The 22175-nt window shown below is 41.5% G+C and overlaps 1 protein-coding gene, 1 long non-coding RNA gene and 1 pseudogene across 2 annotated transcripts in view; 1 reads left to right on the top strand and 2 right to left on the bottom strand.

Moving 5' to 3' along the window:
• The window catches only part of LCP1 (lymphocyte cytosolic protein 1), a 117927-nt gene extending 107859 nt beyond the window's left edge, over positions 1-10068 (top strand). The window contains exons 16-18 of the mRNA XM_007521209.3: positions 2582-2705; positions 5239-5363; positions 8217-10068. Coding sequence (XP_007521271.1) covers positions 2582-2705; positions 5239-5363; positions 8217-8349 — 382 coding nt within the window. The 3' untranslated portion in view covers positions 8350-10068. The remainder of the gene's footprint in view (positions 1-2581; positions 2706-5238; positions 5364-8216) is intronic.
• Positions 1-22175, bottom strand: part of LOC132539457 (uncharacterized) — a 54891-nt gene that overhangs the window by 8938 nt on the left and 23778 nt on the right. The window lies entirely within an intron of this gene.
• LOC103111880 (large ribosomal subunit protein uL14-like) lies at positions 18268-18675 on the bottom strand (annotated as a pseudogene).

The following is a 22175-nucleotide window of genomic DNA, read 5'->3' as shown; positions in this document are numbered from 1 at the left end:
TGTAAATGTTACCAGAAGGGATTATTCCCACTCTGTGTTGTACATTAACAGATCTATTAAATTTAGAGCCGATTCTAGCTGGAATTTATTTCACTGACTTGCACAGATGTGCTAATTTGGTCATTTGTCTGGACAATAAACGGCATGTCATTTCCCCCTCAGAACAAATGAGAAATGTGTGCACAAACCTCCCTTTCTGTTTGAGCAGCCTAGAAATCCTTCTCAGATTGGAAAGCTGGCAAAGCATGTGTGTGTATTCATCTGGAGACAAAGGACTGAAACATGCAGACTGCCAACAGACAGAAATTAGAATTTAGAGTCCAACAAAAGAACAGAGTCTGAGGCAGGCAAAGAAGGGAGTTCTTCCCAAATCAAATAGGCTGTGGGCACCACTGAAGTTGTGATAGGGCCTTGCAAATTAGAACACTGAGGTTTGTCCCACAGAATTGAAAGTTTAATAAGTGAAACAACTGTTGTAGTTATAAGGGGGTAGGTATCTGGTTCAATTTGTTATTGTTATGATTTTAAGACGAATCTTTTAATTTACTTACTTGCCACCAGAGCTATCATTGAAGTTCTATGCCTGTGTGATTCCAGTACTCCTGGTGGTCTCTCTCACCCTACCTCTCTCTATTTTCTATTTTCTTTTCTAAGATAGAGGGTGAGATCCAGAAAAGGAGAGGTAGTGGAAGAGAGACAGAGAAAAAAGAGACACTGACAGCATCATTTCCACTACTCATAAAGCTTCCCCTTTGCAGGTGCTCCCATGTTGGGTCTAAGAATGCAAACCCATGGTTGTGTTTCCCAGAGACGGAGTAACTGGAGAAAAATATACAAAGGTTTATATAAGTAAAGTTCTGGGCATCACAGTTCAGAGTAAACTTATTTAGGTAGACCCCTTCAGACAAGATTCCGTGGCAAGATTCTCTCAGGTTTCAGTGTGAGAGCTGCACATTGTAACTCTAACCCTGATGGGTAATTTGATCCTTGATCCTGCAAAATCAACCCTGAGGCCAACAAACCTGCCCTACAGCTTCACTTTCTTGGATGTATCACCCCTTTCAAAGGAATAGTTTTAGAGAGTGGTGAGTATCCTCTGCTCATCTAAGACTTTTGAGCCTACTCTTGATAAAATGTCTCCCAAATAAACCTCGTATTCATAAGAGTATGCATCTGTTAAGGGGAGATGAGAAATTGTATCCATATGCCAACAACGATATTGTAAACCGTTAATCCCCCAATGAAATTATAAAGAATAGGGGCTGGGCAGTGGTGCACCTGATTAAGTACACATAGTACAAATTGCAAAGACTTGCACAATGATCCCCGTTCTAGCCCCCGACACACACCTGCTGGTGGTGGTGGGGGGAGTGCTTCACAAGCGGTGAAGAAAGTGTGCAGGTGTCTATCTTTCTCCATCTCTGTTTTCCCTTTCTCTATTTGTCTCTGTCCTACCCCCCCCCCAAAAAAAAAAGACCATAGAGGGAGTTGGGCGGTAGCGCAGCGGGTTAAGCACAGGTGGCGCTAAGCACAAGAACCAGCGGAAGGATCCCGGTTCGAGCTCCCGGATCCCCACCTGCAGGGGAGTCACTTCACAGGCGGTGAAGCAGGTCTGCAGGTGTCTGTCTTTCTCTCCCCCTCTCTGTCTTCCCCTCCTCTCTCCATTTCTCTCTGTCCTATCCAACAACAATGACACCAATAATAACTACAACAATAAAAAAGGGCAACAAAAAGAATAAATAAATAAGACCATAGAAGCAGTGGATTCATAGTGCAGGCACTGAGCCCCAGAGATAACCCTTAAGGCAAAAAAGAAAAGAAAATTATAAAAATAAATAAATAAATTGCACACGTAGTGCAAGCACAAGGACTGGCAATAAGGATCCCGGTTCGAGCCCCCGGCTCTCCACCTTCAGGGGAGTCTCTTCACAAGGTGGTGAAGCAGGTCTGCAGGTGTCTTTCTCTCGCCCTCTCTGTCTTCCCCTCCTCTCTCCATTTCTCTCTGTCCTATCCATCAACAACAACATCAATAATAACTACAACAATAAAACAACAAGGACAACAAAAGGGAATAAATAAATAAATATAAAAATTAAATAATAAATGAATAAAATAATAATAAAATAAAAAGAGTATGTAACTAGCATGAATTTATTTTCAGACTAGAGATTAACTTTGATTAATGTAGGAAGGAGATTCTTAAGCACTTTTCCTTGACTGCTTGGGCTATTCTAATTTTGAATTGTCCCTTGATTTTCATGGTTCACATATTAAGGAACATGTCACTGATACAAATCTTTTGCTTCCCTTCTGCTTCCTCTTCCTACTCAGAGCAATGACAGTGGGAGGTATTTGTTTTCATTTTACTCTAACAATCATACATTTAGGTTTTTAAGTTGTTCTAAAAGAAACTGTATTTACTTATTAACATTATGTATACTTTTTTCCTCAAAGGTAATGGTGTTCAGACTATTTCCTGTCCCATACTTAGAGAGAGAGACACAGAGAAAGAACTTGTCTACCCTGTAGTTTCGAATTCTTTGGCAACTTTTTTTCAGCAATTGTTCTTGATTTTGTTCAGGTACACACTGAATATTCTTGAAGACATTGGAGGTGGGCAGAAGGTCAACGATGACATAATTGTCAATTGGGTGAATGAAACATTGAAGGAAGCAGGGAAAAGTTCATCCATCTCCAGTTTCAAGGTAAACTTCTTAGCATCTGCTTGCAGCCACTTGAGCTCCAAGCTTATTTTTGTCGTTTTTCACTCTAGTTTAAAATGATCTTCAGTGTGAGGTAGTTAAGCTTTACCTCCCCTCCATCCTTTTTTTAAAATTTTGATTGAATGACTGATTTTGTTTTGATATTTCACAAGCCATTTCACTGATGAATTTGTTACTGTCCCCTATAAATATTTTTTTTAAAAAAACCTCATTATTGTTGCATGTGATTTTTAGGCATTTTTCATTCAAAGTAGCATGAAACACAATGACATGACATTTTTAAATGTGCAGAGCATCATGATTCAGATTGTTAACAAAATGATGGTGAGATATAAAAAAATTCTAAAAGACTTTCTATGTGTTTTTCATTAAGAAAAAGCAATTGTGTACTTGTACCCAAATCCCTTTTATTAGCAACAGCATTATATTTTATTAAGTTTCCTAACTCATGTTTCATACATCAGCCGAATCTTTCCTCTAGAGATCTGTGCACTTGATTCATCTTCACTACATTTCTCTGATTTAAAAGTCAAAATTGGAGTGAGAGACCCCTTCAGAGCTGTATTAATATAGTCATTGAAGCGGTTCATCATGATAGTAGTCCTCTGCTTCAAAACCACACACACACACACACACACACACACACACGCACGCACGCGCACACGCACACGCGCACACACACCGTTCTTTCCCCTCACCCCAACAGAAAAGGCAGATTTCTCTGGCTGAGCTCTACCAAGACTAATACCGTCACAGAGAGCAGCCACCTCTGCCCCCACTCCAGCTCACAATTCAGCCTGAAGAACTAAACATGGGTAGAAGCTGAAGCTGATGACAGACATGAGCAAGTGCTTCCAGAAAGATTTGGAAAAGTACTGTAGAATGGAGAAAGGTGCTCCCAATTTGAAATGTACTGTTTGTGATGTCTCATTTCTTCTTTGCAGACATTGTGGAGTAGACTTTACTGTGTTCCTCCTTTTATAGGAGAAGAAACTGGAGCTTAGCTAATTCCTGACGTTACAATGGGATATTAGCAGGGGAAGGTCCATCCTTGTGTGTGAGGTGGGGTTGCACCTGAAGTGGCAGGTTAAGTAGCTCAGGAGGACTGTGTCTTTCTGTAAAATAGCTGTGCTTCATACACTAACAGTATTTGCAACTCTTGATGTGAACCTCCAAATATTTTCCAAATATCATTTGTAAAACTATTAAAGAGTCCAGAATCTTAAGTCAGAAAATGTGGATTTAAATTCTTTTTTTTTTATCTTTATTTACTTATTGGATAGAGACAGCCAACTGGATAGAGAAATCAAAAAGAAAGGGGGTGGCAGAGAGGGAGAGAGACAGACAACTGTAGGACTGCTTTACCAACTTGCAAACCTTCCCCTCTGCAGGTGGGAACCAGGGGTTCAAACCTGGGTCCTTGAGCATTGTAATTTAAGCACTCAAACAGGTGCACCACCACCCAGCCCCAATCAAGCCTATTTCTCCCCCAACCAATAACTATTCTGTTTTTCTTGCATGTGAGTCCTGTGCACTATCACAGGACAGAGAACTGTCTCCTTGTAGGAGGCAGTGTGGATTCAAATTCTAACCCCACCACTCACTAGCAAATCACTTAACCCCACTCAGTAACTCCCTCCACTCCATGTAAATTAAGATCACATGCCTATATCTGAGACTTATGATGACCATCAAGAGTTGAACATACTGAGACACAATAAATACTAGTCACTGCCATTGTATTTAGTCACATAACTGCCATCACTGCCCTTGTGTGCCTACATATTCTTTCTTACCCCTAGGTCTTCAAGAAGGAAACATCTTCTAAAGCTTCTGCCCAACGGAGCCCTCATCACTATCCTTACCTGTCATCTCTGAGAGCTCCCCCCCCAACACACACACCTAAATGAAGGAGGGCTTATCCATATATCTTTAGTTTCTCTTCTTTTGAGTGTTTCTTTTTCAAGCCATCCCTTCTATACTATATAAGAAATAGTCAAGGGACCGGGTAATGGGTTCATCTGGTTGAGTGCACATGTTACAATGTGCAAGGACCAGGGTTCGAGCCCCTGGTCCCCACCTGCAGAGGGAAAACTTTGTGAGTGGTGAAGCAGGGCTGCAGGTCTCTCTGTGTCTCTCTCCCTTTCTATCTTCCCCTTCCCTCTTGATATCTGGCTGTCTCAATCCAATAAATAAAGACTGAAAAAAAAGAAATAATCAAATTAAACACACTATGTTTCAGCCACTCTACTTTTCTCAAATTGTGTTCTCTGTTTAAGAATGACTCTCGGCCTGTTGGCAGATAATGGGTTTCCTCTACTGAACAAAAACCAGAAAGTTAGTGATGCCTGTCAGAAACCACAGTTGATTTGAAACACCACGTGGAATACTATGGCATTTCCCAGACCAGTGTATATCTGGTTCATATCTGAAGTGAAAAAACTACCCATCTCCCTTCAGCTGAGTGGAAGTAACTTGGAGACCTGTTGCTAACTCTCCCTTTCTCACTGTGTAGGACCCAAAGATTAGTACAAGTTTGCCAGTCCTGGATCTCATTGATGCCATTCAGCCAGGTTCCATTAACTATGACCTTCTGAAGACAGAAAGCCTGAATGATGACGAGAAACTCAACAATGCAAAGTACGTAAATAATATGAGGTCAGGGAGGGAGTCTAACTGGCAATACTGCATGGCTCAAACCTTTGCAAGGACATTTTATTTTCACTTTTGATACTTCCAGTCATTATAGCTTCCTGTGTCTCATCATCATGATTTTAGATATTGTGCCTTAGCAATTTAAGGCTTCTAGTGTTAGAACAGGAGAAAGACAGAAACAAAGAATATATTTGCAATTTATTTCATGACACTCAACTTCCAATTTTGCTGTCTAGATGACTCCTAACTGAAGTCTGTACATAGCAGGCCCAAATACAAACAGAACCTTTTATGAATATTCGTCAATACTAATGGGCAAAGGGGGGTTTGAGAATTTTTGTCCAATTAAGAGCAGTTGCCATTGGCTGGTCATGTAGAGCAAAGGTCTTCAGACTATAGTCTGTGAGCCAAAGTGGCCTGATGTCTGCTTTTATAAATGTGTTTTTATTAGAACACATGCATTTATTCATTTATATATTTTCTTCTTTTATATTTTATTTATTCCCTTTTGTTGCCCTTGTTGTTTTATTGTTGTAGTTATTATTATTGTTGTTGTTGATGATGGCGTCGTTGTTGGATAGGACAGAGAGAAATGTAGACAGGAGGGGAAGACAGAGAGGGGGAGAGAAAGACACCTGCAGACCTGCTTTCACCTCTTGTGAAGCGACTCCCCTGCAGGTGGGGAGCTAGGGGCTCGAACCGGGATCCTTTGCCGGTCCTTGCTCTTTGCGCCACTTGTGCTTAACCTGCTGTGCTACCGCCCGACTCCCCATTTATATATTTCCTATAGATGCTTCCTTGCTACAGTAACTGCAAGAAATTATGACAAAACTAATAAAATCTGAAAGATTACTATGTGGTTTTGTGCAGAAAAGAAGCACTTCTCTCATAGCAGATGGTATTCATTTTCTAGAGTTGCTGTGTGTGTGTGTGTGTGTGTGTGTGTGTCCCCATCCCCTCAACACTGCCATTCTCTTCATTTCCACTTTGGGAAAAGAGGAATCTGTGTTCCTAGTCTGGCTGATGCTAAGCATTATCAGTGGCTAGAAAGTAAATAATTAAGTGGTGACTTCAACAGGATGTGATGAGGTGGCACAGAGGGGGGAAAAACTGGATGCCATGGAGAGGACAGTAAGGGAACTGAATGAAGCACTGCAGAACAAATGATACCTAAGCTGTGATGGGTCAAAGGACCATGTAATAAGCTAGCAGACAGGGGGAGGAGACAAGAAGAACTTTCTAGGTAGTGAAAAGAACATGAATGAAGGACCAGAAAAAAGATCGAAGCCCTTCAAAAGAACTTGAACCTAAACATTCAGAAAAATGTGATTAGGTTTAAGGAACTTGCCCCAAGGTCTTAACAAAGACTCAGGAGTTCATCTGAAATTTAGAGACTGAATACTGAAAACTAACATTAATGGTGGCAAGAATGTGTGTGCTCTGTGAAGTTCCTTATTGTGTATTTTACAAAGGAAAAATAAATTTTATTTTATTCATAGTGTGACCTTATTTTTTTCTTGATTTAATTTGATCAATAAAAAGGAAAATTATTGGGAGTCAGGTGGTAGAGCAGTGGGTTAAGTGCACGTGGCACAAAGCTCAAGGACCAACCTAAGGATCCTGGTTCAAGTCCCCGGCTCCCCACCTGCAGGGGAGTCGCTTCACAAGCAGTGAAGCAGGTCTGCAGGTGTCTATCTTTCTCTCCCTCTCTCTGTCTTCCCCTCCTCTCTCCATTTCTCTCTGTCCTATCCAATAACAATGACATCAATAATAACTACAACAGTAAAAAATAAAGAGCAACAAAAGGAATAAATAGATAAAATATCTTTTAAATGTTTGTTTTAAAAAAAGGAAAATTATTTTAGGAAAATAGAGAAATGGAACCTTCAGTGAAATAGAAAGTCTACTGTAATCACAGTAAGAGGTGACTAGATAATAAATGAGGTGGATACAAGAACTGCCAGGTACTAGTGTGAGCTTAGTTGAAAATAAATATTGAATAATAAAAGTTATGACACTATAAATAGAACAAAGGTGTTCTGATGCAGCTATGGTAATCTTATGTAAAAATATGCATAATGTAAAACATTTGCTATTTTAATACTATAATATAAATGAACATATGTGATCAAGCATTGGACTGGAACAAGGAATAAAAGAGCTGACATGTAAACTTAAGTTATCCTAGATGCATTTCTTTTCTCTCCCTTGTAAAAAGGTTTCTGTAGTGGAAATATAGCCTTCAGACTTTTCCTGGAACAAATTGTTATTCATTTCTATTACTTTTTCTGCTGCTACACAGCCCAAGAATATACAATGTAGCTGTCAAAAGCGGCAGGAGCTAGGAAGAGTTGCAAGGGGTAAATAAAAACATTGGTGATGATCATGATGTGGGCAAGTCTGATAGAGGTAGGATTTTTGTCCAGTCAAGGTTTGTACTCCTGCAGCTGGGGAAGTGGTTTGATCTCTAGTCCTCTGGGACATAAATACATTGATTCGCCCACTAAAGTGGGAGGATACCAGTGACTGGTTCCAACTATATGGAATGGATTCTGGTAATAGATTGTATGTAATATCTAATATGTGACAAATGTTATATAGCACTGCCACATAATGTATAGTATGTAGTATATTCCATAGTGTGTGGAATGCATTATATAGTATGTACTATATTATACAATACATAATATGCATGTATTACGTAGTACATGATATATATTATATAGTATGCAGTACCTGTATTGCTGTATATTGAGGTATATAGACTGTGATCCTGAGGGGTCCCCTTCACTCTGTTGCTAAAGATCTCCTCATTTTTTTTTTCATTTCTCCTTGCAGATATGCCATTTCTATGGCCCGAAAAATTGGAGCAAGAGTGTATGCCCTTCCAGAAGACCTGGTTGAAGTGAACCCCAAAATGGTCATGACAGTGTTTGCCTGCCTCATGGGGAAAGGAATGAAGAGGGTGTAAGGTGCAGTGAGGTGGAAGCAGAGGCGGCACACTCATTCCTCACTGCTCATGACCGAATGCCTACAGGAAGCACAGGGACAATTCAAACTACCCCAAGGCTTTCAGCTTGGAGGCATTATATAAGATCCCCAAAAGTATATATTTGTTCAGCCAAGTCGCCTCTCCTGTATTTAACACAAAAGGAAAAAGATTGCTTCATCCTTTGCAAAAGACCTAGTCTCTTACAAATATTTTTTAACATTGAATTTATTACTTCATTGAAAAACTAGAGGGGAAAAAAAAGGAGTTTATTTTCCAGGCATCTTTTCTGCTTTTGGCTATTAGTCAAGAATAGAAGCTGCAGTGTTACATTTTTGTTTTTTTTAAAAAAAAACATACCCTCCAAAATCAGTGTAATTTGACTGCCTTTTTGTCCAAGGTGAGGACCAACAGGGAGAAATCATTTCACTAGTCCTAAAGCCTGTTTCCAGAGACCAATTTTGATTGATTATAGGCCTGTTTTTCTGATCCCTTTCTTCTGCAATCTCTCCTTGTGCTTTTGCTATCTACCTTCTCAGAACTGTCCCTGCCTTACCCACTTCTGCTGACCATCGTTGTCTGTTGTCTCTGAGCTAACTAACAAAATCTGTCAGATTATTGGGAGCCCAAGAGTCTCTGGTAACCTACAGAAGTAACTGTCTGAGTTTTTCCACAGAACTAGACTACCAGAAGTCATCAGATTTTTTTTTTCAGCCACATTAGCAAGGATTCTCTTTTTAAACCCCTGGATGTGAATTCAAATCAAATCTAACATCTTGAAATATTGTGCCTTCAGATAGTCTTAACCTTCGTCAGTTTAGATTCCAGGAGGATGTAATTGAGCAATGAGCCACTAGAGAGCAGTACGGAGACATCAGGAAGCAACTTTTGAGGTGCTGGCTCCCTGTATTTAGTGCCTGGTGTTCGACCTAGTTACTGTGGTACAGCTAAATATCTGACAGCAGGTCTGTTTTCATTTGCTCTTAGACAGTATATGTGTTTGCCTACAGCCATATTGTTCATGTTTACTTTTTTTTTTTTTTTTGGCACTGGAGGAGCTCTTTGTTATGTCTCAACTCCCAGGGGAGCAAATGTGCCAGTCAGCAGCAGCTTCTCCCACCCTCACAGACCACATACACCTGCACTCAGCCAGGTTTCAAGCTGAATAAGGACTGGCTGAGTTGCTTTACAAAGAGCTAAGTTAGCGGACAGCTAAAGAATTCCAAGAAAGGAAAAAAAAAAAAAACTTACGGTGTAGATTTTTGTGTTGCCCTAATACTTATAGTTTCCTATGTGAGAACCTACCAAAGACTAAAAAAACAAACAAACAAAAACACAGTTTGATGAACCAACACTAGACTTCCTCTGTTGTGGTGAAAGGGCTTGTCTGTGAGGTTTCTCCCCTACAGGTGGCATGTAATGGAACTTAGCCATTTTTTCAAAAACAGTTGAAATAAATTGCCTAATATTTGTCTCTTCCTTGGCAATGGGTTCAGGAGGCCAGCATGTTGCTTCTCCTGAGCCATAAGCTGTATTTCTGCTGCAACTGAATTGAACGGTGGTTGGTTTTGTCTTCATCTGAGCTTAGTGTAATCTCAGATGATTCTCCCCATCTGCCTCCAGGAAGAATGTTACTGCCTTAATGGGAAATGAAGCTAAAATAATGCTCCAGATTTCTCCAAATATAATTTTTCCAACCATTGGCTGTCTCTGGATGTTTCCTTTTAGGGTCTTTTAAGAGTGATAGATATAACCATACCTTATTATTTCATTCATTCAGCCAATTTAATATATGTGAAGCACTGCACAGAGCTGTACAGTGCTCTGGTAAAAAGAGAGTTGGGGGGAGAAGAGAGAGAGAAAGGCACCTGCAGGCCTGCTTCACCATTCATCAAATGTCCCTGCTGCAGGTGGAGTGTGGAGGCTCAAACCCAGGTCCTTATGCATAGTAGTACTATGTGTGCTTAACCGGGTGTACCACTGTCCCTTTATCTTCCCTTTCCCTCTCAAATTCTCTGTCCTAGCCAAAAAAAATAAATATCTGCCTTACATATGTGTCAAGAGACTACAAATAGTAAGCGCAAAGTGCAAGGACCGGCACAAGGATCCCGGTTTGGGCCTCTGACTCCCCAGGTGGGGGTCGCTTCACAAGTGGTGAAGCAGGTCTGCAGATGTCTTTCTCTCTCCTTCTCTGTCTTCCTGTCTTGATTTCTCTCTGTCCTATCCAACAACAGTTACAATAATAACAACAAAAATGATAAACAATAAGGGCAACAAAAAAAGCAAAAAAAAAAAAAAAAAACCCTCCAGGCGCAATAGATTTGTAGTGTAGGCACCAAGCCCCAGCAGTAACCCTGGAGGCAAAAATAAAATAAAATAAAAAATGACAGCATAGGCATGATAATTTTTCCAAATTTAAAGGCTTATTATTCCATTTTAAACTTGACAATCTGGGGGCAGGGAATGACTCAACTGGTAGAGTGCACATTTTACCATGAACTAGGTTCAAATCCCTGATGACCCCAAAGGAGTACAAGCAAGGGGAAGCTTCATAAGTGATGAAGTAGTATTTTGGTGTCTCTCTTTCTCTTTCTATCTCTCTCCCTCTCTGGGGGGAAAAATCTAACAGGAGCTGAGAAATTATGCAGGAGTGGAGCCTCAGTGATAACTCCAGAGGCAATAAAGAATAAATCTGATAATCCAAAATGTGCATCAGAAATTGAAACCATAGTAACAGATCTTAAGAATAAGGGCACCCAGGGGGTCAGGCGGTAGCGCAGTGGGTTAAGCGCACACGGCACAAAGCGCAAGGACCGGTGTAAGGATCCCGGTTCGAGTCCCCAGCTCCCTACCTGCAGGAGGATTGCTTCACAGGCATCTGTCTTTCTCTCTCCCTCTCTGTCTTCCCCTCCTCTCTCCATTTCTCTCTGTCCTATCCAACAACAATGATACCAACGACAACAATAATCATAACCACAACAACGATAAAACAAGGGCAACAAAGGGGGAAAAAATGGTCTCCAGGAGCAGTGGATTCGCAGTGCAGGCACGGAGCCCCAACAATAGCCCTGGATGCAATAAATAAATAAATAAATAAATGCACCTTCCCACTCATGTATCTAGTACTATGACATGAAATTTACTCATATTCGTTCACTGGAGTGAATTTTTTGACCCCACTGTTAAGCCACTTTTACCTTGAAATTGGCAGTGATGAGTATTTACAACACAAGCATGATTGATCTATAAATAGAGCCTTTTGCCCCTGCCCCCAAAAGAGGTAGCTTTTCAAAGCACTACTTCCTTTATCCCAAATCCCCAGTTCCCTGTTTAGTCATTAACCACTGTGATTCTTTTCTGTGGTGCCCTATTAGAGATATTCTATGCACATATCATAATATGCAGCCCCCTATTATATAATAAATATTAACATGCCACATATATCACCGCGCATCTTGCGTAATACATCTTCAAGATTGTCCCATAGTTCATACAGACCTGCCTCAATCTTTCAATAGGTTCACAGAATTCTACTGTATAGATGTGTTTAGCAAGGGCCTAGACATAGTTAGGTTGTTCTGACCCTTTACACAACAAATAACATCACAGTGGAGAATATTATACTCATTTCTTTGTACACAGAATGTTAATTTTAATTTAACAAGAACTTATCAAGTTTCTGTTTAGAAAAGGTATTGAGGGGCCGGGAGGTAGCACAGTGGTTTAAGTGCACATGGAGGGGCACAGGACTGGCTTAAGGATACCGGTTCAAGCCCCCGGCTCCCCAACTGCAGGGGGTCGCTTCACAAGCGGTGAAGCAGGTTTTCAGGTGTCTGTCTTTCTTTCCCCCTCTCTGTCTTCCCCTCTTCTCTCCATTTCTCTCTGCCCTATGTGGCAACAACAACAGCAATAACAACAATAAAAATAACAACCAGGGCAACAACAAGGGCAACAAAAATGGAAAAAATGTCCTCCAGCAGGAGTGGATCATAGTCAGACACCGAGCCCCAGCAATAATCTTGGAGGCAAAAAGAAAGAGAGAGAGAGACAGACAGACAGAGAGAGAGAAAGGAAGAAAGAAAGGAAAGGAAAGAAAGGAAGGAAGGAAGGAAGGAAGGAAGGAAGGAAGGAAGGAAGGAAGGGAGGGAAAAAGAAGACCAACAACAAAAGTCCTGGACTAGATGGCTTCACAAACGAATTCTACAAAACTTTCATGAAACAGCTAATACCTATACTTAGAAAGAAAGAAAGAAAGAAAGAAAGAAAGAAAGAAAAAGAAAAGAAAGAAAGAAAGAAAGAAAGAAAGAAAGAAAAGGAAAAGAAAGAAAAGAAAATTGAATGGGGAATTGGGCTATGGCATGCTGGGTTAAGCTTACATAGTGCAAAATGAAAGGAAATCGTGAAGGATCCCAGTTCAAGCCCCCAGCTCCCCCACCTGCGGAGGCTGGGGGGATCGCCTCACAAGCAGTGAAGTAGGTATGCAGGTAACTATATTTCTCTTCCTGTTTTTCTCTGTCCTGTCCAAAAAAATTGAAAAAGAAGAATGGCTACAGGAGCAATGGACTCCTAGTGTAGGCACTGAGCTCCAGTGATAACCCTGGAGGGAAGAAAGAAAGGAAGAAGGAAAGGGAAGGAAGGAAGGAAGGAAGGAAGGAAGGAAGGAAGGAAGGAAGGAAGGAAGGAAGGAAGGAAGGGAATGGGAGGAAAGACAAGGAGGAAAGAAAGAAAAGAAGGAAAGAAAAGAAAATAAGTATTTAATATTAGATAGTAAAATACAGATCTTAAGTTTCCTCAAATTACTTGACAAACCTGAGCTGAGAAAGACCTTCACATAGATCCCAACTTCTCCAGTTTTTGTCCAGAGAAGCATGCTAACCTATCAAGGAGAACATGTATGCATAAACACAAATGAAACAAAAAGCAAAATGTGACAGATGCAGTAACAAAATTGTAAGAGAATGGGAGCTCAAAGGGAAAACTAATTCTGAATGAAAGATGAACTAAAATTTGTGGAAGAATTAAACAAGGAGGCTGCAAAGGAGGTGGTAATCATATTTTACAGTGCTGACAGCTGCCATTGGGTCAGGCACTTTTCTAGATTTTTAAGAACTCAGTAACTTTAAAGATTCACCATTTTATCAGAAGGAGAAACCAGAGCATCACCACTTATCTCATATGCATTACCAGAGACTGAACCTTAGGCCTTATACATACAATGTATGTGCTCTATCCTAGATATTGAGCCATGTCATGGTTTCAGCAACTCTCCTTTTTTTTTAAATTATTTTTACAGAGATAAGCAGTGAGAATGTGAAAGAGACAAAAGTACCAAATGTGGTAGAGGCTGGGCTTGAACCTGGGTCTCATGCATGGCAAAGTAAAACTCAATCCAAGTGAATTGTTTTGCCAGTCTTTTTGTTTACTTTGATTTTTGTATTTCTTTGCCACCAGGGTTTTTGCTGGTACTCTGCCTGCACAATGAATCCACCACTCCTAGCAGCCCTTTCCTTTTTTCTTTTCCTTACAATTTCTTTTCTTGATCTTTCTCCTTTCTTTCATTAATAGAGGAGAGAAAAAATAAAAATAAATAAATAGGGAGTCAGGCGGTAGCACAGTGGGTTAAGCCCAGGTGGCACAAAGTACAAGGACCCGCATAAGGATCCTGGTTTGAGCCCCTGGCTCCCCACCTGCGCGCGTGGGGGGAGGGGGGTTGCTTCATAAGCGGTGAAGCAGGTCTACAGGTGTCTTATCTATCTTTCCCTCTCCCTCTCTGTCTTCCCTTCCTCTCTCCATTTCTCTCTGTCCTAGCCAACAAAGACATCAATAACAACAATAATAACAACAACAATAAAACAAGTGCAACAAAAGGGAATAAATAAAATAAATAAACAAATAAACAAAAATAGAGGATAGATACCTTCAGCACAGTTCCACTACCTGTACAGCTTCCCTCTGCAGATGGAGACCTGGGACTTGAACCTTGATCCTTGCACATGGTAATATGTTTGCTTTACCATGTGTGTCAGTGCCAGACCCCTCAGTAACTTTTTAAAGGTGGACGTGTATTAGAGATAAAAAAAATCTTCCTGTCAGAGGTGCCAAACTAAAATCATTATGAGAAGTGTTGTGAAACAGACTTGTCTATAGAGATTTTGGAATGGAATGAACTCAGTATGTCTGGAAATTATGGCATTAGAGCCTGTCTGATGCAATGTACTGAGTAAGATGAAATTTCAAAGTCTCAGTCAACCCTATGATTTTTTTTTCTACCTACACACACAGAAACACATACACCAATCTGTCCCTGGGAGCACAGCTGTTATCTCATAAGAACTGTATCAGGGGCAGACTAGGAGTATAGACCGACCAGTCAATGGCCATGTTCAGCAGGGAAGCAATTACAGAAGCCAGACCTTCCACCTTCTGCAACCCACAATGACCTTAGGTCCATTCTCCCAGAGGGATAGAGAATGGGAAAGCTATCAGGGGAGGGGATGGGATACAGAGATCTGGTGGTGGAAATTGTGTGGAGTTGTGCCCCTTTTATCCTACAGTTTTGTTAATGTCTCCTTTTTAAAAATAAATAAATAAATAACAAAAAAAAGAACTGTATCAGGGGATGGGTGTTGGCTCACCTAGTAATGCAAGTACATTACAAAGTGTGAGAAACTGATTTTGGGTTACTGATTCCCACCAGCAGGTGGAAAGCTTCAGAAGTGATGGAACAGTGCCACGGGTATCTTCCCTTCTCCCACTCTCCCTCTTCTCTCTTTCTGACTCCTTCTTTAAAAAAAAAAAAATGTCAACAGAAGCTGTGGAGTTCAGTAGGCACCAAGTTCCAGTGATAACCCTGGTGGCAATTTAAAATAAGTATATCAGATCATTTCAGGGTGATACTTGATGGGTAAAAGACAGTCCCACATGGTCACAGGGTTGTGGATGGCTGCTAGACCCACCTACTGTACCTTCTGTGAGAGTCCCTGCTGTCATACAGCAGCTCTGAGATAACATCGATCTTTGTTCTCTGTCCACCCAGTGTACACATAGGCTTGGATGAAGCACCGGCAGTGGTCTCATAGTGAACTTGATGTTTTGCCTGGCCTGTCTGCAGAGCTGTGCCAGCCTTGTGATCCAGAAATCAAAGCTGATTCTCAGAACAAGTTAGCAGCTTTGACTAAGCCTCTTGTGCAATTCTAGTCACCTTGACAGTTGCCTAATAAAATTCCCCAGTAATGCCACATTCAGCTGCCAGACTGCTCTTTATTTGGTATCCCCACCACCTACTTGTGAGTTAACAACTGAGTCTGTGCTTGAGTGACAAAAGAAAAGAAAAAAGACAGTGTAAATGTTTTTCCATGTTTAAGATCTACATACATCCACACTTTATGTCAGGCACAAAAATAGATATTGTTGTGGTTTGGGAGGTGACGCAGTGGATGGGGCATTGGACTCTCAAGCAGGAGGTCCTGAGTTTGATCCCTGGCAGCACATGTACCAGAGTGATGTCTGGTTCTTTCTCTCTCTCTCTCTCCTCCGATCTTTCTCATTAATAAACAAATAAAATATTTTAAAAACAAATATTGTTGATGATATTTACTGTGTCATCATAGCCACGGGGGTGGGGGGATGGATGATAGTAGTTTCTTGTGATGCAGCATGTTAATATTTCAGAGTTCCATTTAAACAAGAATCTTGGCTAACACAGAGCCATCATATCATTTTTGGCATTGCAACTTCTAAAGAATTAGAATACACTTAGCTATTTAATTAGAAAGCCATGTGCAATCTAATGTAAAAGTGAATCATGCCAGAGGCACCTCTGGTCTTAGCTACACCACCGTCTACTGTTGACTCCTAAATAGCAAAACACCATGCGCTTAAGCATGGGCTTAAGTCTGAGGCACCTGTGAACTGATTAGAAATGCAAATCTAGGGAGTCAGGTAGTAGCAAAGCGGGTTAAGCTCACAGTGGCGCAAAGTGGTCTGCAAGTGTCTATTTTTCTCTCCCCTTCTTTGTCTTCCCCTCCTCTCTCCCATTTCTTTCTGTCCTATCCAATAACAATGACATCAATAACAACAACAATCACCACAACAATAAAGCAACAAGTCTGCAAGTGTCTTTCCCCTTCTCTGTCTTCCCCTCCTCTCTCCATTTCTTTCTGTCCTATCCAACAACAACAACATCAATAACAACAACAATCACCACAACAATAAAGCAACAAGTCTGCAAGTGTCTGTTTTACTCTCCCCTTCTCTGTCTTCCCCTCTTCTCTCCATTTCCCTCTGTCCTATCCAACATCAACGACATCAATAACAACAACAACAATCACCACAATAAAGCAACAAGGGCCACAAAAGGAAGTAAATAAATAAGTAATAAATTAAAAAGTTAAAACTTAAAAAAAATAAACGTGAATCTGAGGTTTATCCAGACCTACTTAAACAAACTCTGCATTTTAGTTAGAATCTCAGTTAATTTGTGTGCATATTAAATTAAAGAAGCACTGTCCTGAAAGAACTGAAATATTCTTTTTTTTAAATTTATTTCTTTATTGGGGAATTAATGTTTTACATTCAACAGAACTGAAATATTCTTAAAAGATTTATAGTTGATAGAAGGCTAAATTGACCAGCTTTTCATTTAAAGCTGTACTTTTTAAAATTATACTCTTCCAGTTGCAATGGACTTGAGAGATTAATGTCCCATTAACCTATTGAGCTGTACCTTCCTGTCCTGCTAGAGACACTGGAGTTGTCTCTCAGCACAGACCTGTCTCATGGCTGCCTAGAGTCACCTGCATCTGACACAGCACTACACCACCTGACTTCAGCACATCAAACGTGCGGGATTTCTCCTGTGGTTTCTGGATCAATCTCTGATTTCCAGTGGCAGCTAGGTAACTTGGTAAACCAAACAGGACGAGCAATTCACTGGTCCTGTAGCATGCACATTGCAGTGACTAAATGGAGAGACAGCCTTAGCTCTGTGATACTTTTTTTTCCTTGAGCACTGCTCAGCTCTGTCTTCGGGTGGTGGTGCTGGAGACTGACCATAGGACCTCAGAGCCTCCGGCAGGAAAGTCTTTTTTGCATAACCATTATGCTATTCCTGTCTTGCCCTAGCATTTGGAGTCTTTACCTATTCCTCCATGGAAGGGAGAAAGGGAGAGGAGAACGGTTCCCTGGTGGACATTCATAGCGGGCGCCCATGGTCCTGAGCACAGAACAGAGCAGCTTATGGAGGTAGAAGCAGGGAAGTCCAGGTAGCTGCGCAGAGCAAGAACTGTCAATCACCAGTCAGGCAGGGGAGGGGCGACCAAGATTGCGCCTGGATGGGCGCCTAGCTTTGCTCCCTGGAGGTATAATTGCTAATCACCTGGAGCCTCATGCCAGGAGAACCCCACAGCACCCCAGAGACCAACACAGCCACAACAACAGGAATCATGAGGAGCCCCACATCCCTGCAAAAAGATGGGTAAGCAGAGAGACACGTAGAGACGGGCTGTCTGGGGGCGGGGGCGTGGGAACACAGCAGACAGGAGTGTGGGCATATATGGAGACAGAGTGAGGGGCCCTCTCTTTGGAAGGGCCCCAAAAGGAGGCTATGGATTGCTCCCACGTGGGCAGGGGCACTTGCAAAGATCCTAGCAGAAACACCTTAATTGGAGGTTTATTGAGTCTGGGACTTTAGGGTGTTCGAGTCAGGAGGTGGGGGGCGATAGCTCTTTTGGTAGAGCACACATTTTGTCATGAGGAAGGACTCAGGTTTGAGCCTCCATTTCACATCAACACCACATGGGAGCACCATGCACGTGGAAGATACATAAACCGTGGGAAAAAATGCTGTGGTATCTCCATTCTCTCCCCCCCTTTTTTGGGGGGGACAAATAAGTTTTTATTTTATGCAAATACACCGAAGAATGAAACAATACGGCCAGCATTGGCTGCAATCCTGGGCCGTAAGTCTGCACACTCCTTTGCAACTGATCCTGTGATGGAAGCACCTTTCCTTTCCCCTTTATTATTTACGATGACCCCCGCATCGTCTTCAAAATATAGAAATACACCGTCTTTTCTCCGGTATGACTTTCGTTATCAAATTAACCGCCACTGGTTTGCCTTTTTTGACTGCCGCCATCACAGTGTCACCCACACCAGCAGCAGGAAGCTTGTTCAGTCGGCCCTTGATACTCTTCACTGAGATGATATATAAATGTTTGGCTCCTGTGTTGTCAGCACAGTTGATCACGGCCTGACCGGACGCCCTAAGGAGATCCGGAATTTGGCCCTAGAGGACCGACCCACCATGTCCTGGCTTCCATGTCTTGAACTCTGGAAAGAGCCATGTTCTCTTTTCTTTTGTTTATCTCTTAGTGAAAGGGGAAGAGTTTACTGGGAGGGTGGAATTGCTCAGGTATGAAACCTCAGAAGTTCCTCTCTCCCCCGCCCACACCCCCGCCAAAGGAATCACCTAAGGAGCTTTTCTGTTCAGTTTTTATTATTTTTTTCTTTTTCTTATGGAAACAGACAAGCAGTGAAGGAGAACCAAGCTTCCTTCGTTGTAGTGAGGGCCAGCTCTAACCTACTTAGCACACATGACAAACCAGCACAGTAGAGAACATTTTATTAATCGTTATTTATTGGATAGAGACAGCCAGAATTGAGAGGATGGGGAATGGTTAAAAAAAAAAATGGAGAGAGAGAAAAAGACTCCTGCAACACAACTTTACCACTCGCAAAGCTTTCCCTCTGCCCAGGAGCTTGAACCCAGGAACTTGCATATTGTATCATGTGCGCTCAACTAGGTGTGCCACTGCCTGACCCTAGAAGGCTTTTTCTTAAAGTGACTAGATATTCTAAGATAGCTTACCCAGTAGAGTATGTTTCTTATTGTTCTCTGGGGCCCAAGTTCAAGCCCAGGAACTACATGGGAGCACCAGTGATGTCACCACAATTGGTGGAGGTGCTGTGATGTCGCTTCTCTTCCCTAACCTCCATTTTCTCTTAAAGAGGAAGTGAAAAAGTCAGCCCAGAAGTAATGGAATCACACATGTCCCTGCACTGGAAAAAAAAATTAAATGAAAAGATTTTTTTTTCTAGTTCATGTGTATCCAATCTCTAGATTTCATCCAGCCCAAGGGTCCCAGATTTCAAACATTAGCATCACCATAAGCCAAACCTGAGTGGTGCTCTGGTTTCTTCCTCTCTTATAAAAAATTAATAATAATAAAAAGAGGAAGAAGTGACACACATCACAATGCTCAAGGACACAAGTTCAAGCCCCCGGCCCCCACCTGCAAGGGGAAAGCTTCAAGAGTGGTGAAGCAGGGTTGCAGGTGTCTGTCTTTCTTTCTCTCTACCTCCCCCTTCCCTCTTGGTTTCTGGCTGTCTCTATCAAATAAATAAAGATAATAAAAAATATTTTTTAAAAAAGAAGAAGTGTTTCGAAGACAAACATTTTTTTCTTCACAAGTGAACCTTCCAGTCAATAAGGACACAATTGTGTCTGGGTACCCAACGTTGTCCTTGGGGCCACCAGTCTCAGGCTTGTTCTTTTTTTAGATTTTTTTTTCTTTTTTGTTGAGATAATATTCATTTATAAAATGATATATGGAGGCTGGACGGTGGCTCACCAGGTTAAGCACACAGTACTAAGCACAAGGACCCACTCAAGAATCCCAGTTTGAACCTTTGACTCCCCTCTTGCAGGGGAGATGCTTCACAAGCAGTGAAGAAGGTCTGCAGGTGTTTATCTTTCTCTCTATCTGTTCCTCCCCTCTCAATTTCTCTTTGTCCTAGCCAATAAAATAAAATAAAAATAGAAAAAAATGACTGCCAGGAACAGTGGATTTGTAGTGTAGGCGCTGAGCCCCAGCAATAACCCTGAAGGCAAAAAAAAAAAAAAAAGATATATGTTATTTTCCAAGCTATATTTTTTAATTAATAGTGGTGAACAGGAGTGTAATTTTTTTACTTTCTTTGCCTTGATTTTTAAAAAAATTTTATTAGTGATTTAATATTGGTTTACAAAATTACCTGTCAACAGGGCTATAAATCCACTCCATTCCTACCATTAGGGTTCTCAATCTTCAGTCACCCCACTGCTAGCCACCACATGGGCCAGCCATCATCTCTACAACTATATGTCTACATTTATACATAATTGTCCAATTTTTCTTCCTGGTTAAATTCTTTCTTCCCCTCCAATCCACTTATGACAACATTACTGCCTCCATATGTCCCTCTCCTTTTCCTCCTCTCTCTCTGAGTGCTGATGAAGCTGGGGTTCAAAGCTCTCTTATTTTCTTCCTCCTATCACTTCTCCCCTGCTGAGGGTATGGATCAAGGTTGTCTTTGGGGTGTAAAAGGTAGGAGTTCTGGCTTCTGTAATTGCCTCTCCACTGGATGTGGTTGTTGGCAGTTTGATCCATACCCCCAGCCTGTTTCTTTCTTTTTTAAAAAAAAATTATTTATAAAATGGAAACATTGACAAGACTATAGCATAAGAGGGGTATAATTCTACACAATTCTCACCCCCCAGAATTCCATATCCAATTTCCTCTCTTGATAGCTTCCCTACTCTTTACCCCTCTAGGAGTACGGGCCCAGGATCATTGTGGGGTGCAGAAAGTGGAAAGTCTGGCTTCTGTAATTGCTTCCTCACTGAATATGGGTGTTGACAGGTTGATCCATACTCCCAGTATGTCTCTCTCTTTCCCTAGTGGGGCAGGGTTCTGGGGAAGTGAGGCTCTAGGACACATGGTAGGGTCATCTGCCCAGGGAAGTCTGGTTGGCATCATGCTAGCATCTGGAACCTGGTGGCTGAAAAAGAGTTAAGATATAAAGCAGAACAAATTGTTGACTAATCATGAACCTAAAGGCAAGAATATTGCAGATGAAGATATGGGGTCTCCATTTTGGAAAAAGCTAGTAGGTCTATTTTAGGTATATTCCAAGGGGCCCATGACTTTACTATTTTTTCCTTTGCCTGACTTATAATATGCAGGTAGACTCAGGTTATTGTCCAGGGAGGTGGTGTCATAGTTGGAAAAGGGGCTAGAAAGCTGGATCAGGGAAGAGAGTAGCATTCAAATATGGGAAAAGTATAAAATATTGTTAACTATAAACCCCATAGATTTGGTCTGGGGCCCATATTCAGCAAAAGAGCCTATGTAACCTCTGCATCCCTGTACGTCTGAGCTCGCATTCTGTGGTTACGGCTAGGAATATTCCAGGCTGCACTAATTTTAGGACCCATCTTCCTTGAGTGGTAGAGTATGTTGCCCAACCTGCCTTCAGAGAATGGAACAGTCCCTACCATTGTTGATCCACAATGAGGGCAAGGTCCTGTAGGGGCCCAAAAGGGCTCCATTATGTTGTTCCTAATGGAGATGACCAGTGATAGTGGTGAGAGCAATACATTAGAGGACTAGGCCCACCATGTCTGTGTGGGAATCCTAGTATTCCCTGACTAGGGCTCTAGGTAATGGGGTGGCCTGGTAGTGACCAAAGAGTCATAATTAAAGCATGCCAGTGTCTTGCCCTTATTCAGCTTTTGTAGTCCTTACTTTGTCTGACAAGGTTAGCTTTGGAGTGATTGAGGGACATATAATGGGAGGTGGGTGGGGAGGGTATCCAGCTCTAAGTAGAAACTGTTTCATTATGTACTTTAAGGTGTCTTTTTAGGTGTTTCTACTTTCTTGCTTCATTTATTGACTCACTGCAAATTACTGTGCACTTTTGCTTCAAGGTATATGTTGTTCCCTAACTTATGGATGTCGGGCTGAATTCGCGAGAGGAGACAGATG

The sequence above is a fragment of the Erinaceus europaeus genome, chromosome 7, assembly GCF_950295315.1.
Source record: "Erinaceus europaeus chromosome 7, mEriEur2.1, whole genome shotgun sequence".
In the NCBI taxonomy this organism is placed as follows: Eukaryota; Metazoa; Chordata; class Mammalia; order Eulipotyphla; family Erinaceidae; genus Erinaceus; species Erinaceus europaeus.
Note: the sequence above shows the minus strand (reverse complement) of the source record. Positions and strands in the feature narration are given on the sequence as shown.